The 19,699-nt window shown below is 36.3% G+C and overlaps 2 protein-coding genes across 5 annotated transcripts in view; both read left to right on the forward strand.

Moving 5' to 3' along the window:
• LOC128738054 (neurocalcin homolog) overlaps positions 1-19,699 on the forward strand; it is a 299,091-nt gene that overhangs the window by 159,045 nt on the left and 120,347 nt on the right. The gene's annotated exons all lie outside the window — the stretch shown is intronic.
• Positions 1-19,699, forward strand: part of LOC128738053 (neuronal calcium sensor 2) — a 211,431-nt gene that overhangs the window by 104,297 nt on the left and 87,435 nt on the right. For all 4 annotated transcript variants that reach the window (XM_053832873.1, XM_053832875.1, XM_053832876.1 and 1 more), the window contains one exon: positions 11,978-12,091. In XM_053832873.1, coding sequence (XP_053688848.1) covers positions 11,978-12,091 — 114 coding nt within the window. The remainder of the gene's footprint in view (positions 1-11,977; positions 12,092-19,699) is intronic.

Raw genomic sequence — 19,699 nt, forward strand, 5'->3', positions numbered from 1 at the left:
AGTGACCAGGCGTTCGGACGCCTGTTACCGGAAAGGTACCGAACAATCTGCAAACCAAAACGAGCGCCTAGAGTGAAATAGATTAAGAACATGTTACGCTATTACGTAAACTTCATGAATAAAATATGAATACTTATACCTGTGGTACTCTGTGGACAAGCGATTTCTAGCGTGAGTCGAATCGTACTATAGGCACGTCGCACGGACAAACGGTATGGCAAATTTCTGGTAATGATTATGCTAGCAATTGGCTACTAGTCCTTGAAATTTCCTGAATAATTAAACATTTGTTTTTAAATTAAACTTTCCAATTCTTTTCTGGAATTAGATAGTTATGCAGGTTACTACTCTGGTAGAAAAGTTAGCCAGTAGATAATTTTTATTCAGTGTGTAGGGCACTATGCCTTTATTTATTCCTACTCGTAGGAGGAAATGCTAATCAAGCAAATATTTGCAGGGTTTTTCTCAACTCCAGATAGGATTGCCTCATAGTAAACCGTGTCCATAGGAAAGCCTTCCTCATCACATGTTGTCGTGTTTTTCAACGTTTAGGTACAGCTAAGCAGCTGGTAAAACTACTACCGAGCTCCTATTTCATAATTTACTGTTGTTTTACGTTCTGTCATGATGTCTAGAGCTTCTACTGTGTAACCAGACCGAATCGTTCCTTGGCACGCAAAGTAGTTGTTGCTAATAGCCAAATTCTTTTGACAGCGTCATGAGAAGACATTGACCTTTTTTGCTCAGAAATATCTCTTTTAATTTGATGAACTTTGTGGTTAGTAATGAATCTTTCAATTAAATTTTAATTAACACTCAAACGGTAGACATAAACTTCCTGCCTCTTTTCAATACAAACAGCTCAGTAAGTAAAGAGATTTAGGCACTAACGTTACATCTTGTGCGAACAATTCACCTAAATAGTAATTCACGAAATTTTTAAAACTTCTCTAAAATTTTGTTCTTAGCAGTCATAAATATTGCGGAAATTTTTACCTAATTGGAATGTTCCAAAGTAATTTTTTGTAAAGTTGGTGGAAGATCCTACTATTAATATTTGTAAACATCTAAACATTGGTTTAGGTAGAAAATACTGCTCGTAAATTCTACAAACTTCACAGTTTAATCCTGTCTTAAGATATATAACTTTTCTTCCCCCATAAAAAGGCTTTTACTGTATCTCTATGGGAGTGGGTGCCAACTGTTAGTTTTTCCCAACCACCTTTACGAAACCAAAAACTCAATCTTCAAGAATTCTTCCTTCAGCTTTTCCACATACACGTGTGTCATACTTTTATGTGGAATTTTCCAAAACCCTACCATAAAATGTAAGTATAAATCAAGGAATATAAATATACATTTTCTTCGCCCACGCATATCACTTTCCTCGTGGGCATCATTAACGTTGACAGCATTGAGAAAGTTTTTTTTTCGCGCAAATGTATCCATTCTCAGCGGACGAACGGACGATAAAATGCAGTTGACAACGCTTTCAGGACCGGTTTCATCTGAGGGAGTTCAAATGTAGTAACGCTGGAGGTGCTTTCAGATGATATTTAAAGGTTAACGACTTTGGCTGGCTATTGTCCTTATGTATGGGACAAAACAACGCCATCCTCTTTGTTTCACTTACTTTTACTTACTCTTTGTTTCACTAATGATGCAAATATCCGATGTGTTGTATGTTTGTTTCCAGAAATGGTATTTCTGTTGCCACTGTTTCTGACACTGTCGTAGTCATTGTTTTTTCGGAGTCATAAAAATTGAAAAAATGCGAGTATGCCGATTGTTTCTTAGTAAAGATTTAATTACCTCATGAACTGTAGAGATTTCTAATAGCTTTTTGGAACAGGTAGAGTTCATTCCTCAAAATTGGTTGAGTTTTGTGCGCTAATTACTAATTTTCTGCATTATCATTCAATGATAATTCAATATACGATATTGCCCCTTTTATGACTATTTAGACTACTGTGATAATCATTTAACCTTCTGTCTGTATAAAAAAATACTTACGTTGTCTGTACATTGGGGCCAATTTGACCCCAAAACTCAAACTGCTCTATCTCAGCGACAAATAGACGGATTTCCGAATTTTCAAATGTTTTAGAAAGGTAATTTAATGTACTAAATGATAAAATTATGAATGGCGACTTGGCGGGGGGACCTTTTACAAGGAGGGGTTTTAGTGAAAACAAATCGGAAATATCGGATTTTTACAGATTTGTGACGTTTATATCTGGAAATCCTTACCAGCTAGAACGATGCTTTCTTCTACAAAAATATACGCGAACACGAGATTTTGAAAGTCATGTGTGGCATTTTACTGGATTTGCTCGCTAGATGGCGTTTATTCGGAAAAAACAATCTTTTCTGGTCTCAAATTTTTGGTTTCTGCTCGTGTAAATCGTTCTTGTTCTCGCTAAAGTTGATTATATAGACAAGATACGAAGTATACATAGTCCGGTGCTAGAGAAGACCTTGGTGAACGGTTCAGAATTCATCCGCCAGGTGGTGTACGTGTACCATTTTATAAATATTGGTCTCAGTCAAGTTTCCTGTCTACGGCAAGATTGGTCAGGTCATTCTATGATAGACAGTTTAGCACAGTATTTAACCACTAGGTGGCGCTAGTATGCCTTTTGTGTTAATTTATTTATTGTGTATGAATATATTGTTTCGATAAGAGATCGTCGTCTTCGACATTAATTAGTAAAAATAAACTAGTAACAATTATTCGCAATACTATATAACCAATACATTACCGATTTAGCCAGGATGTATGTTAAAACGATCCGCAAAAATTAAACATACTACCGGAAAGAAATGAATACATCGTCAGCGTCACCTGGCGACCGAATTTCGTACCATAATTTCCGGAATAGAGTGGTCTCGACTACTTGAACAATTATACCGTAGACAAAAAATCTTCTATCTAGTCAGTATTCTAAGCTGCGATAAAAACATAAAAACAAATAGAGCATCAATGCCATCTAGCGATCAAATTCTGAATCACACTATTAGCCATAGATTTTATCTGTCACAAGACCATATTTACTGCAAATCTTGTCTATCTGTCCAATTTTTCCGCGAACAAGAACGATTTACACGAGTAGCATTCATAAATTTAAGACAAAAAACGTTTATTATCCTCGCCTTACCGCCTTAAAGTAGATTAATTCATTGAAAAATAAAAAAGTTATAGCTTCTCAAAGTGGCCTGGGGTCAAATTGATCCCAGTGTACAGACTAAGGGTTAATGAAGCATACCCAATCTTGCACTGGTAATTTGAGTGGCTTTTAGTTTAATCAACTTATGAGTTTAAATTCTTTTTCCTTCTTGCCCTTCTTTTTCACTTCATTTTCCTTGAGCAAGATCGTGTGCGAGATTCGACTGTGGTAATTGTGTAAATCGGGTTAGTCTAAATAGGGGTAAATGTCGCAATAAAATGCTAACCTTATGTTTTGTACCCTTAATCTTTATAACGATATCAGGAATTAATCAATTTTATATAACAGTAGCAGAAAAAAGCGGAACGGTAGAAGGAAGTAATAACATGAAGATGTTGATAGTATTTCTGGGGTGAGACAAGTAGAAAAACTGGTAAATTAGGCAAGGTAGGGTCATTGAAGCAACGCTTATTAAGTTCGTATAAGGTATCTCTTTATCCAGGTTGGGGGTCCACGGACTGAATCAAGCTATAATGGAAGCCAATTACAACCAAACTCGAACCCAACTTTTCCTCCAGACCCTGTGGATCGTAAATATTGGTGCACCTTTGAACAATAGTGAACTGAATAAAAAGGAAACTCCACAACCCCCTTATAAAACCTATGACAACCCCTTTATCAAACTCCATCAACACAGGCGAGTTGAGTTATTTGTCAACACAAATTGTATTTCTTCCCAGTTCCCACTAGGGGCCCAGACAAAAGCTGAAACACCCGACCTTCAAGAATAGTTTTTTGGTCTGGAAAAATGAATTAATCGTAGAATGACAAATCTATTATTACTTATCTCAAAAATACCGGTTGATTAGGGCTCACACGTTTTACCTCTTGTCTATTCCGTTTTTTCTCTTTTCTATCCCGTTGTTCCTCTTTTTATTCCGTTTTTTCACCTATTTTATATAGTTTTCTTTATTTTTGCTCTCACTTTTTCTTTAAGTTTTCCTTTTTTTCTTTTCCCTATTTTCGAGACCCGTATTTCCTGTTTCGTTGTTCCGTTTTCTTTCTTTTACGTTTTCCGTCTTTCCTATTCTCTTTAACAACTTTTTCCGTTTCCAGTTTTCGTCTCTTTTAGCTGTTTTTACTTTCTTTTACTCTCTTGTTTTACGTCTTCATTTGTTCCGTTTTCCTCTTTTTCATGCCCAATTTTTTCGTCTTTTCTGTCAAGTTAATTCTGTTTTTGGCTCCCTTCTTCTCTTTCCTCTTCGGTTTTGGATTTTTTACTTCCGTTTTTCGACTTTTTCCCTTCCATTTTACTATTTTCTTCAGTCTATTTTTCCTTTTTTTTCATTTTTTATCCCATTCTTCCGATTTTTATCTTAACCTTCTCCTTATAATTCCCGTTTGACCTCTTGTTTCCCATTTGCCTCGTTTCCTCTTTTGGCTTTCTTTTTTCTCTCTCGCCATTTTCCCTTTTGATTTTTCTCTCGTTTCTACTCGCAATTTCCTCTTTCTCTGTACGTTTTCTATTTTTTCCTTTTTCGTTTTTTGCCATTTTCTGTACCGTCTCGATTTATTTCTTTTTTTCCGTCCCGATTTGCGCTTTACAGCTTTTCGCTTTTCAACTCTTGTTTCATCCTGTTTTGCGTTTTCGTCTATTCCGTTCCCTCTTTTACTTCTTTTCTGTCTTTTCTGTTCTCTTTTCCGTTTATATTGTTTTCTCTTTATTTTTTGCTTTTACCGTTCCGTTTCTTCTCTTCTGTTCTTGTTTCTTCATTTTCATGTTCCCGTATTTTCTCTTTTTCTTTTCCTACTTTTCTGTCCAGTAGAAAGTCTCCAGTCTCGTTTCATCTTTTTCATTATAGTTTATTCTTCTTTTTCTGCTTTTCTCGTACGTTCTGTATCTTTTTCTGTCCGGTCGCCATTCCAATCGTTTTTTGCCTTATTTTCTTTGTTTTCTCCTTCGTTTCTTTCATTTTCAATTTTTTTCTGTCGTTTTATGTTCCATTTTTCCTGCCTAACGTATCGTTTTCTGTAGAAGGTTTAAACATTTTCATAGGAAACCTAGTATTTTAGCCATAACTCACGAACAACAAATAATGTTATTATGAAAGTTTTATCATTAAAAGATTTCATTAAAGATCATTAAAAATTAAAATTAAAATTAAAAAAATTGACAAACAAGAAAAAATATTTCAAACAATTCCATAATTTTACGACTCTTCTTTGAGTTTTCCATCATCACTTAACTTAAAGTTGGACCTAAAAATCGAAAGGAATTGGTTTAAACTGGACCTGAAGCTAGACTTGAAGTTGGATTTGAAATATGACTTTTAATTATACTTGAAGTTGGACTTAAAATTAATATGTCTTGAAATTAGCATTGAAATTATACCCGGCAATGGTCATGAAATCACCCAGATAACCAATAAGCATTATAACTAATAGGCATTGCTATTCAGATGCAGGCTAATAAGCATTTAAGTCGCCTTAAATGCTACTTAAAAGCTGCAAATTATACGGCTACTTTACCGCTAACCTTCTCGTAGTACTGACAAACCGGATTTGCTGCAGATTACTGACAAGAAGAATTTGAATAGAAAGTTTGGATGCCATTTTAAAACAGCTATGCAGTCAAAAAGCTGATATACAGCAATGTGCAGTAAAAAAACGCCAGGTATGCCAATAACCAGTTGATTTACTGCTTATGGTTAATGCTCATTAGTCATCTGGGTGGACTTAAAACTGAATTTAAAGTAAGAATGAAAATTGCATAAGAGTTGGATATAAATTTTAATTGGACTTGAAACTAGACTTATCATCGTTCCTAAGATTTTACAAAGAAGCTGGGTGTGCTCAAGCCTGGGCACGTCAGTGGCCTCTTACCCCCCCACTATTGCAGTGAACCAACCACCGATTGAGAAGTTTAATCTAATTGGTTTAGTTTCCTGATGACGAAACTGCACAGGCGCAACAATATAATATGAGTTTTATTGTACTTTTATGGCGGTTTTCATGACCAATTTTGATCTTAAATGCCGTTATTATAAAAGTGTAATAAAACCCAAATTGTTACTTGAGGAGTGACTTTTTCATATAGTCTGCCGTGGTTAAAAAGTTCACAAATATTTGCAATCCACAGGGCCTGCGAGAAAAGTTGAGGTCAAATCTGGTTATAATTGGCCCCATTATAGCTTGGTTCGATCCGCGGATCCCTCAGCTTGGGTAAAAAAGAAAGTTATACAAACTTAATAAGCGTTGCTTCAATGACCCTTCTTTACCCAATTTTCCGCTTTTTTTATTTTCTCGTCTTATCCAACTCTGTTTGGATACTATAAACACCTTTGCTTCATTACTTCCTCGTACCGTTCCTTTTCGTCTATTGGAAAGACTACCGGTATAAAAAAATTAACAACACGAGAGTCATATTAGAGTTTCAATTAAACCCTTGTATCAGTCTCTTGAAAGTGGCAAGTTGTAAGTATGTTTTAATAGGGTCAAATCGTTACTTCAGGGTTTTTTGATAACATGCTGAAAATGCAACGCACAAGCTCAGGTCGAATTTAAATAAAAAAGGGGGGAAGAGAAAAGAATAGAAAATAAGCGCAAACATTAGTGAAAGGTAGACTACGAGTGAACCGAATCAAACTAATATAACAGACTATTTTAAACATAATGAAAGGAACTAATATTAATGTATAAAAATATTGTAATTTTTTCCATTGAAATTTTTACATACATTTCACTTTTGTTTTTATTATTTTTCAATAACTTTTAGGATTATCCCAATACGAATGACTTTTTTGAGACTCCGCTGCATATTAATTTTGTATAGCAAATCATAATGCGCCTCCACCGTTATGAAATGGAAGTACAAGCTGCATGAATATTACGATTGCGCAGGCACACCGAACACCAGAGGCATTTCATTCTTTATTCTGTATCCAGCAGAGTATTTCAATGAAAATACAAGTTTGAAATTTCCAATATAAATCTGTTGAAAAGCACTGGCTGGATGAAATAACGTTCTATTCATTCGCTGATAGTTGCTTTTCTCCAACGCCATTTAATACATTGTGAAATCTTACCCTTACCAACCCCCCCCCCCCCTCCCCTTCGTTCTTGAAGATTCAATCCCATCTCAGAGCTTGGAATGTTAAAGTAAACCATAAGCAGAAGTTTTATGCATATTCAAAATTACATAAATTTGTTGTTCTTAGCTCCGAGCTGCAAGTGCAAGCAGCAGGGTGGTTCGCTCGGTGCGCTACTTCAGCAGCTCGCCCCAAAGCAAGCCCCAAAGTGATCCAACTGCACCAACTGCTGCCGCACAACTTTCTGTTGTGATTTTTTTTTTTCATTTTTTTTCTTGCACCAGGCAGTGAAAATTTGCGGAAGCAAAACGTACAGCCAAATCTCCTAGAGTTCCGGGCCAAGTTGGCGAAAATTGCGAAGCACCGGTCCCCTACTGTTATGTGAATATGCATTTTGACAATACGAAGTCGTCGCTTCATCGTTAAATTATGTACATACTCATACATATATCCATCATTGTACGATCAAGAAGTTTTTCGACGCCATTCTGTCACGCGAAAGCAGTAGCAACGTCTTCCTGCCTGCAGCTCTTGCTAGCGGCAGGCAGGATGTAGAATGGAAGACGGCTGAATGTGCGCTCAAAACCAAACTAACTGCAATCGAGGCTTGTTGAAAATTGAATTTGATTTGAAGTTTGTACGACGTCAAAACAAATGTTAGCTCGGTAGTAGGACATACAGAAAACTTGAGTGTTGAAGTGATTTACTGATTAGAATTTGGAAATATAACTGAGGCACAGTTGTTCGCATACCACGAGTGACTGATTGAAAAGGTTCGCAATAAATAATTTCGTTTCACGAAATGCGGAAAACTTTTGTTTAAACTCAAGGAAATTTTCTTCCTTTATTATTTTCCCGCATTTTCTTTCTCCGTACACTATCATAACTACTAGTATTGTGTCAGATTTGAAAGATTATTATTATCACCGCCTTCCGTATCCGTAATGTCTTTCGGTGCTACTTTTTCTAGTCTTTTGATTTATGAGAGAGGATTTTTATAAATTGCTTGACGTCTAAAATATCCTAAAAGGATTTATAACTCCCGCAAGTGGTTTATCTTGTTCATAACAAGCAGATGTTAGGCGACGGTGCTTTCCGGCATCTGATACAAGCGATGCGAAGTTTCACTTGTTGGCGAAGCACGATCTTTCCTTGCGGATTGTAAAATATATGCCTTTGTTCGATCATTTCAATTTCCATTACAATCTCTCTTATTTCATTGCAGACAAGCACTTGCTACTCACATTGCTAGCACTCACGCATAAACACGCACACGTACACGCACAAACATCCGTTTTCAGCACATCCCGTTTCGTACAGTCGGAATGGCTCTCAAAGCCGCTAGAGCTAGCAAATTAACTCCGCAACGACGGCTCCTTACGATTAGTTTGGCAGTGCTTCTAGTGGCGACACTGGAGCCATCCCGCGGCGATAAGATATTGGAACAATTCATGAGCGCGCGAGACGATGACATGTTGCTTTGTGTTAAGGTGAAGGACACTTGCTTCGCTTTATTGCTGCATTCGGTTGGCTTTTGGCATGAACATGAACGCGAATGCTGGCAGCTTTGATTTGCCATTCACTGAATGAAGAATCTTTGAATTAAAGTTCATTTTTAGGAGTTGATTTTTAAAATTTGACACAATTTTCATAAAACCTGTGACTTACTATACTGCTGTTAAATGATATTTTGACCAAGTCTACAGAAAATTTCGTAAAAATTTGATCTAATAAACGTGGAATGGCAGTATACTAAGTAGCTATTATTTTGCTGTTTTATTTCATAAGCCTACAATATAATTGCGGTAACTATAAATGCTTCAAACATTAGACTATTGTGCACGATTTCTGCATGCAGATCATTCTTATTGACTTTAAAAAATAACTAATCTACGATAGCGGATTGTCCAACTGGATTGATAATTTACATTTACAGACATGTCTCTATTATAAAAATCCAGCTGGTTGCACAGCTTACAAGTTTGTGATTGAATCGTTAAACTAAAGATGAATTTAAGTTTGTATTTTCACAAATTTAGTAAATAACACTATTTGCACGAAACTCCAAAAATTAAATTTACATTTAAAGGAGAATTTCATGATCTAGGTATGCATCAACGCAATTTAGACTCCCATGTTCCCTACGAGGAATCATGACTGACAGTTTTGATGTTGAACCCAAAACTCGCTGCTTCCAATTTAGAAGGCCTAAGGGCCTTTTTCTTTGACCGGCTCTGTGGTTGATTCCGATAATATCGACATCATCTGCGTTCCTTTACACGTTTGCTTTTTGTATTGCACCTTCCAAGACAATGGTGAATTGCAGGTTGGAGAGTGCATCCTCTCACTTCAGTCTATCCAACATCACACCCGCTATCTTGATGCATGATTTTGATTTATTCAGCATCGTATCTGATTCAACTAGTTTCATCGAAAAATCCTATTCTAGCATTATTTGCCACAACTCTTTTCGTTTGACTGAATCGTACGCGACTTTAAAGTCAACAAATTGATGATGAACCTGCAAATTGTATTTTTGGAACATGTTTAGTAACTGATGAATGGTTAACATCCACTTTGCGTAGAGCGATCCTAAAGAAAATCAGCTTGTATTCGCCGACGAAGGCACCCGTTAACGGTTTCAGTGTGTAGAACTGGATACGGGACACCACGTTACAATGTTCTGCCTTGATAGTTTTTACAAACGACTCGACGTTCTTTTTTAAACATTAAAATTCATTTTAAAAAGGGCATGAATCCGCTTATAAGTTGGCACATGTACACCAGGACGTTCTCTGACACGTTTAGTCTTTCTAATTTATTTATTTATTTATTTAGTGGTCACTCCATAGTAGACCGACTCCAGCACAATTGTTGGTAAATAGTTTCTTCATTTGGTAAAAGATTTTATTCGTTTCTAAAACATATTATAAAAGATAGTATTAAATTTTTAAAACCTGTTTTCTCCTCCAGTGCTAGATGTCGATATTACTTCTTGTATACTTTTAAATGATTTTGACTGCTTCTGTATTCATTTTTGTATTGTTTGTATTGTTTTTGTTGAGATTTTTAAGTGACAATTCACATCGTACGCCTACGGCAATGTTACCTTTTCACCTTTCATATTTTCGGTTCTCTACTAACAGCTTACCTCCACGGGCTGTCAAGAAACAATGGTGCGAATGTCCGAAACGAATGGAAGGTTTGATAAAAGTTTTTTTTTCTTGTCGACTGAGAAGACCCAATCCTTGGAGAGTGTGTTTGATCTTTATGTAAATTTAATTCCAAGTAGAATGACAATCTCAACTTTCATTTTTATCCTAAAAGTAAGCAATTTGATTAATCCACTCCGATTTTTTTCGGGTGTAAAAAACGATTTGCAAAGTGATATTTAATATTTTATTCGACTGTCGTGAAGCACATCAAGCTTCGGATTTGCAAGCGTGCTGATAAACATCTAATTATGAATTTATCATCCAAGTTACAACGGGCTAGCTCATCCATATATAAATCCGCACGTATCTAATTTGGCAATGTAATATGATCATTTTACCACAGCACAACTATGTTAGTTGGGCTACCATCGTGCTAACATTCCGATAGCGAAGCGAAGCATACCGAAGGACTTGTCGACGTTCGAATGAACTCACGTCGTACGTAAAACGTAATTTGCAGCCGCTTGCCGAGAAAATGATCCTATTACTATTTTCCAATATTTGTCAAACACCCACTGAGAAGACAAACGATAGGGACACATCATTCGATGTCCATCGAGTGAGATCAACAGAGAAACACAGTGAGAAAAAACGGAATAGCGTCTTTACTTAGCTGACGCCAGCTTACGACCAAATTGATTTAATCAACAATTTTCGAGTTAAAAACTTATGTTATAGTCCTATTTTATTTTGTTAAAGTTAACACAAAAGCCACCCAAAAAGAAAATTCATATTTTCGTTTCCCGTGATGGCCCGCTGCTCCCCATTTAGCTGCTACCACCCGTGGCAGCATCCTGCTGAAATGAAAACCCCAGAAATCAAACAATGGGAGAGTGTTTCTGTGTTTTCCGTACGATATGTATGTGCCTCTGAAAGCTGTAGGCTTCCGGGAATACGTTATGCGTTTGACGTTCCCGTTGCCGCATAAAACTCCCTCGAGACAAGCGCGCGAGATCCGTTAGATGAAGTTTCGTAAAGTAAATTTGCTTCGCTTCCAATATATCGTTTTCCATACACTCTTAAATGATTCTACCTGTAAATAGGTAGGATTTAGTTAAAGCTAGGTTGAAAATACTCAAAATGCCCTTAAAGTGTACAAACTCAAACTTTGGGTAAAAATTTCAACCAATTTTGGCTACTTGCTACCGATAATTGAATTATTCTCTATGACAAATAACGCAATTTTAAGTTCCTACTACCAATTTTTTGGTTGAAAAACTACTCAAAATCTGAGTTTGTACACTTTAAAGGCATTTTGAGTAGTTTCAACCTAACTTTAACTAAATCCGACCAATTTACAGGTAGAATCATTTAAGAGTGTAGAATGAACTCTCGAGATTGCAGTGGAAGAAAATTCTAAAGAATTGAATGGTATAGCATGCTTGCCTGGAATTTCATATAGTTTGCTTCTTCGCAGAAGGGATTCGAATTTTTAAAAGTGAATCATATAGAGACTATAAAACTGTCACGCAATGTGTAATATATGTTTCGTTTGTTTACTTTGCAGGACATGGGCTGTTTAGGTAGTAAGGATCGCCTCTCCAAAGAGGACATGGACTTCCTCAAATCACACACTCGATACGATGAGTCCACAATCAAAGAGTGGTATAAAGGGTTCAAGGTAAGTTAGTTGGAAAATTTGTTTGAAACTTTCAACACTCATTTTATTTGCACAACTCGCTCCTTCTCCTTGTTTAAATAAACATGGCCAGCATCATCATTTCAAATGATTTAATGAATCCGTTAATGCGTCGTGAGTTTCCATTTTCGTGTTTTGTCTGGCTGCCAAACCAACACATTTCTTCACCGCCCGCGGCCTTCGGCACTACTCTTGAGCAGCGAAAAGTTTCACCTTTTGAACCGACTAACCGGCTAACGAGACCATAGCGAATTTAAAGGGTAGTGTGTGAGTGTTGTGAGTGGTGATGACTCGGAGCGATTTTGCTCAGAAACTTTCCGACCACCGCCATACCTGCACACTTGAACTGAACCATAAGCATCAGCAGAGCCCGGCTTACATAAATCCCTAATTGCTGAGTGGTAAATCAAAAACTTTCCTCAGCGTTGGGATTTTGATTATGTCAGCAATCGTGATATATGGAATGCAAACACATTTAGTGTCTACAACAGTGGGGTTGTAACACGAAACCATATCGCTAAAGTGGGAGGATTTGGCTTACGATGCGTTGTCTTGTCATTATGATGATGTTAACATGGACAACTTTAACAGAATAAAAATTCTATTGTCTACCTAACAGTGACTAAAGCTTTACAACTATGATAGTTGAGGATATCTTTTTATCATGTATGAGCTTAGTGGTCTGTGGAATTTAAAAAATTATCAGCTTTGTACTGCGAAGCAGGCGTCAATTATTCATACTCGTCTGATAGCGTAGCATGATTCGACTTTTGGCTTTTGATACTTTTGGGAAAAGTCTGTCGATTTTATATAGAAGCTTCCTATGGGTCTAAATCTAAAAATTTCGGATAAATCTGGTATTTCAAAAAACCAAGTTTTACATTTCTAGAATAATACACATTCAGGAGATAAAACATAAACAAATATGATATATCCGGTCATTTATTGTTCCTCAAGGTGGTCACCTGAGACCTTTAATATATCGTATTAACTTCATCACCCCAATTATGTCACATTATACAAAGCGTCAACAATATTTAAGAACTTCCTTCTGTTATAGTATGGTTGCTTAAAATATTAAGAATAATGTTCCCTTGAGTTGACGCAGGAGTTCAAATTGTTTGCTTCTTGTGATCAGCGATTTCATGCGAAAATAAAGGTAAATTCAAGTGCCAGTCTGTCCGTACGTTTCGAGTTACTTACTGGCTTTCACTCATCATCTGCGGACACTAAAACATTATATTAAACAAACTACACATATTACGAATTAATATCCTGAATCATATTGTGGAAAAAATGCTGCATCCTATGACAAACTGCTTCGGATTTGTAATTGATTTTCGTGAACATAATTTCCAGCCAGATACCGTTCTGTTTTCCTTAGATGTTGTTTCTCTTTCCACAAACGTGCCTGTGGACTTCGCGCTAGAATCGGTTGATAAACGATAGAATGAAATCGAACAGCACACTTGTATCGAAAAGCGTACTTTTATGGAAATGCTAGTAATGGTATTGGAATCAACTTTTTCCAGTGCAGTGGATTTTCCGACAAAAATTTAGAATGCCAATGGGCTCACCTCTTTCGCGGGTAGTTTCGGGTAGGCGAATATTGTGCTGGAACGTATAGAACGTCAGGTGGCCTTGGAAAAACTAGAATAACATGTAGTAAACCCTGTTTTATATATGCGCTATGTAGATGACTTAATAATAGGCGCCGAGGCTGAGCATATAGAGGAAATCCTTGCCGTCTTTAATAGTTTCCACCAGAGAATGCTGTTCAACGTCGAGTTAGAGATAAACAGTTAAAAATTTTATACACCATTCTGCGAAGACACGAAGATCGTAATACAGTGGGATTTCGAATTTGGCATGGCTCGATTTTGGCATGCCTGGTTTTTGACAACAAAAAATGAAAAAATGTTGCCGTCAGTGTGTTCATGAAAAAAAATTGCAGTTATAGAAGGTTTCGTAAAATAATATATTTCCCAGTAAACATTTTCATATGCATATCAGAGTAACAAATGAGTTATATGTACCTATATATACCCTGAAAAATCGTATCTGATGCACAAAACTAGCATATACGTACTAATTTGGAGGCCGTATATGGCCTACAAAATATACATTAACAATTCAACTTTATAAGTCGTATGCGATAAGATCCGAATCAAAGCGATTAGTTTTATAATGCTATACAATTCTGCACTGGAAGTCGTAGGTCAATCACTTAGTACATATCGTCAAATACGACAAAACATAAACTTCATTAGGCTATATTTACGATACTGAATTTAATAAAAGTCAATAACGATAATTTTCGTGCATTGATATACAAGTTGGTGTTTGCTGGGTTATTACCGTAGAACTACGCCTTACCGCAGGTTGCCAAACCTGCGCCATTTGCAGCGGACGGATAGCTCTTGGTGTTTGCTGTGTTATTTCCTTAGGACTATGCCTTACCGCAGGTTGCCAAACCTGTGCCATTTGCAGCGGACGGATAGCTCTTGGTGGACCTTTTAAACATAAAATGGTTGCAATTGTTATTTAATAATATTCAATCGATTTCTAACACATTTACAGTCAATTTTTTTGTATTAAAATAGGGTCTAGATTTTGGCAACATTGGCGACACGCATTTGTTGCCAAATTCGAAATCCTACTGTAGTGAATATTTGGATTATTACTCAGTTAGTCGCAGTTACCTTGGTTGACAGGGCTTAAAAGTTAACAAATTCTAATTTCAGACCAAAAACAATACAAATAATTAAGTCTAGGTTATTTAAAAATAATTATCCTAGATATTTTGTACAAGAGGTTATAAAGCAAAGATTGCATAGAATGTATAACACGCTAGCGAACAAAGAAACAACCAAACAATTTGTAACAATTTCTTATGTTATCGGTTAAGGTTGTGCAGGTATTTGAAGCAAGTCAATATCGATGTAGCCCACAGATCAACTGATAAAGTAAAAGATGTGTTATTTACAAAACTGAAAGATGAAATCACAAATGTCGTATACGAAATCAATTGCGGCCAATGTCAAAAATCGTACATATGAGATATGTTAGCATTCGTCGTCTGTGGCGTTTTTTAGTTTGATGGCGTCGTTATTTATAGACTTTTTTATGCCATTTGTTATCGCAGTTGTGTGCCTTTGATGCATTTTTATAGTATTTTCGTCCTTACCTCGCCTTTTTGTTATTTATTTGGTGTTTTTTCGTCATTCTTCAATCGACTTTTCATTATCTTTCCGTTGTCTATCCATCATATTATCATTGCCTTTTCGGCGCCCTTTCCTTATCTTTTTTGTCAGCTCCTTGCTGCCTTTTCTTCGCATTCGTCACCTATTTGTCATCACCCTGTCGTATTTTTGTTGTTATTTCATGGTCTTTTCGCCATCTTTCCATCATATTTTCATCGTTTTTGGTATTTTTTGTGGTTTGTTTTCGGCAAATTCTTACCGTTTTTGTTGCTTTTTTGGCGTCTTTTCATCGTTGTTTTGTCATCTTTTCATCATATCTCGTCCGATTTGTAGTAAAGCAACAAAATAGTTGTCTTTTTCTTGTATTATCGTCGTTCTTTCATTATCTTTCTGACATACATTCGCCATCTTTAAGCCGTCTTTTTTGCGTGTTTTATCGTCTATTTGGCGCTTTTCAAATGTTTCTTCCGGTTTTTGGTTGCAGTTTTGGCGTCTTTTCGTCATCTTTTCATCGTAATTCCACGTTATTTTCGTCATATTTTTGACGTATTTTGATTGACTTTTCATGGTATTTTCGCCATTCTTTAATAACTGTTCCTTCATCTTTTCATCACATTTTCGTCAACTTTTCGCTATTCTGTCGCCGTATCTTTGATGTCTTTCCTACGTATTTTTATAATCTTTTCATCGCTTTCTGAAAGCTTGAATAGAGAAAGAATTCCAGCTCAGCTAGTTGGTTATAACGAACAACGTTATTCGCTTGATTTTGAAGTTCTATTTTGCAAATTATGCAATTATTGCATGATTCATATTAGGAACTGTTAAAATGTGCGAAGAAATAGAAACGAAACGAAGAAAATTCTTTCTCTTAGAAGAAATAAAGTTATGCTTCTCGGGATAGTATTCACTGCAAGTAACGTAGTCGCGATTTATGTAACCAAATGAAACTTCCAAGTTGGAAGTTCCAACCTTTTCTGCAAAGTTTACGAAAATCTGTAGATATGAGCATTTGATCCGTAGGTTTGAAGAAAACTCCTTAATCCGCATAACAACGGATAAATTCGTAGATCTGGTATCATCAGTTCATTACCTGAAGAGTCACTTTGATGTCTCGAAGGGACCCGAGAGTATCCATAAGTATCCGAGAGTATGCGCACGAAACATATCACTGATCAGTCGTGTCAGTCCGGAAGACTGTGTTCGACTGTGTGCCATAGATGGTTTCGATAGACTGTATCGTGTGTGCTGTTCAATAAAGAAAGATGCTGAACTCCCGATGTTTCTGCAAGATCTGTCGGATGGTAAATATCTGAAGTCCGCCTACTAATTCCCTACGAAACCTTGAGCTATCGGTGATAGTCGACCTAATAGAATCTGGGAGAGCACCTTGCCAGCGGCGTTTACCAGGGTTTTACCGCGATAGGCCAAGCAACTCCTTCCATTTATTCCTCCAGTAGCTTCTCCGCCTCCCAAATTATTAAATATCCCAAATTGTATTAAGGTGAAATAAGTCGTCATCGATTCTGCCAATTTCAAAAGCAGTTTTTTTGTTTGAAACAAAAAATCTGTTTATGAAAATATATTCGCTGTGTTCAGATTGGCAAGAAGAATGCAGTATTTACATTTTTATAAACAGAATCCCGCCTTTGGGCCGAAAAACTGCTTCCGAAATTGGGCTTTTCGACGAAAAGTTAATGAGTGCTAGTTTCCCGTTAAATCTCTTATGTCTCCTTATTTCGTAGCAGTTCGACCATTAAAAAGACTTTACCGCACCAACTATTATACTTATAAAAAATTAAGATAGAACAATAAAATCGAAATAAGGGGGGCCCTGTAGCCGCAACGTTACCGAGTCTGCCTTGACAAGCGAGTGGTCGTGGGTTCGAATCTTAGTAGAATCAGGCCATTCGATGTTAAGAGACTTTAGCATGGGTTTATTCCCAGGCCCCTCCTCATCCTTCCTACTGCATTCTGCATTTACTAACAATGAAAGCCTCTAGCCAGGGCAAGTTGTAAGAGTGGTACTTGCTTGAGGTGCGAATGAAGCCTCTTGTTCAAGGGCAAATTATAGCTTGTTTCGCTTCCTGGTTCTAGGAACGAGATTGGGAATGCATAAGTAGTAAGGAACACATACATGCACACATACACACCCTCACTCTATGCTGAACTCTGCTTTACCGACCATGATCAAGCCTTTAGCCGGGGCTGGTTATAAGAATGATACTTGCTCGAGGTGCGAATGAAGCCTCTTGTCCAAGGACAAATTATAACTAGTCTCCGCACTACCTGGCTCTAGAGCTAGATTGGTTGAAAAGTAGTAAGAAGCGTAGAGGGAAAAAGGGGTGAAAACACACCGACACTTTAAGCACGGATAATAAGCAGTTCGCTCACTCTATAGCGATACTGCAATAACAACGAAGTGCGGAACAACACCTGGATAAGATCACAATAGATCAAAATGCTGGTCGTAGTGATAATATCCACATAAAAAAAATCGAAATAATCTAAAACAAATCAACTTTGCCACAGTACCTAATTAAATAAAAGTTGATAAAACTTAGTCGGAATTGAGCAAGGTTTGAGACAGCATTGAGTTAAATTGAAGTGCAGGTATGATAATAATAATTCAATTGTAATAATAGTAATAAGACACTGTTGTGAAAACTGTTGAATCCAGTAGCTTGATTACCCAGAGCCTTCATTTTTTTATGTTCCGGAGAATTGAGTTTTCCGGATAAACTAGGGTCTATTTTTGTCCGAATATAGATTGTATAAAATTTTCCTATATCCTCCTCCCTCATCGGAAAATATTACTGCGAATAAATCAATCCCATAGATAATCGAATGGACTCGATGCTGATTAATAAATAATTAAGTATGCTAGGTGATGATGATGATTGGTGATGATGATGATGATTGGCGATGATAATGATGATTGGTGATTGGTGATGATGATGATTGGTGATGATGATGATGATGATTGGTAATGATAATGATGATAATGATTGATGATGATGATGATGATGATGTTTGGTGATGGTGATGATGATCGGTAATCATGATGACTGATGATTGATTTTGATGATGTGGATGGATAATTATAATAATAATTGATGATTCATTAATTATTAATAATTGATGATGTGGATGATTAATTATGATGATGATGATTGTCGATAATGATGATTGATGAGGATGAAAAAAAGTAAAGTTTTGCTGTATTTTTCGACTGATTATATGGATCGAATGATTGGGATTTTGGACGTTCTATCATTAAATTATAATAGATGCTATATTTTTCGTTTTACGCGAACGTTTCCATCCCGATTTGGTTCTTCATCAGGGCTTCTACAATGCATATTTTTATTAGCTGTTGTTATCTGTGTAACTAATAGCGAATTTGTTTATTCAATCCAGATTGGAACTGGATCAATTTTTTGTGTTCATTTGCTCCTATCTGACAAATAAAATTCATCTAGTTCCAATCCGGATTGAATAAACAAATTCGCTATAACTAAATTCTTATTAACTCAAACATTATGTAGTAAAACAAATTGACCCAAAATCCAAACCCAGACAACAATATACGCTGAAAGAATTTAGACAAAGACGATCAACACTTTTTAAGTGACTAACAAATCAAAACAACAATAGCTAATAAAAATACATATTTTAGAAGCCCTGATGAAGATCCAAATCTAGATCGAAACGTTGGCGTGAAAAGAAAAATTTAGCAACTCTTATAATTTAATGACTGAACGGCCAAAAACGCATTGGTACAAGTAGCAGAGGTGTTTATGTTACTGATTCTATGCTTCTACTTGATGTCTTAGAAATAGTTACAGATTGTTTGATATTTATTGATCTATGAGCATTCCATTGGTTTTTACCTTGAGGCACACCAGCCGACACAAATTCCAACAAGGTTTTACAGTTGCCAGCAGGCGCGAACTGGGCTTACGTTAACAGATGATTTCAAGTATTAAAATGCTTTCTGTAAACATCATAATTGAAATAATTAGGCGGTGCAGGAATACTTTACAGATTAAATAGAGAAAAAATATTCAATAGGTGATCACTACTTTATTATGCTTTATATGCTTTTTACTATTAATCTTTCTTTTGAAATCTTATAACCGAAGGAAATCACGCTCAAACGGATCTCATAACTGTATTAGTTATATAATTATGTCCCATAGAAAATTTTACCGTATACTTTCGACATTCAAACCCTATCTTTAGTTCAGAGAACTATTTATCCATTTGTGTGATGTAAAAACAATTAAATAGGCTTCCAAACATGAATCAAATAGAGCCTTTCACCTGTTGATTCCTTTTACTACCGAGTGACATGGCAGTAACTGTATTCGATTCGACGCCAGATTGG

This window comes from Sabethes cyaneus, chromosome 2 (genome assembly GCF_943734655.1).
Source record: "Sabethes cyaneus chromosome 2, idSabCyanKW18_F2, whole genome shotgun sequence".
Classification (NCBI taxonomy): Eukaryota; Metazoa; Arthropoda; class Insecta; order Diptera; family Culicidae; genus Sabethes; species Sabethes cyaneus.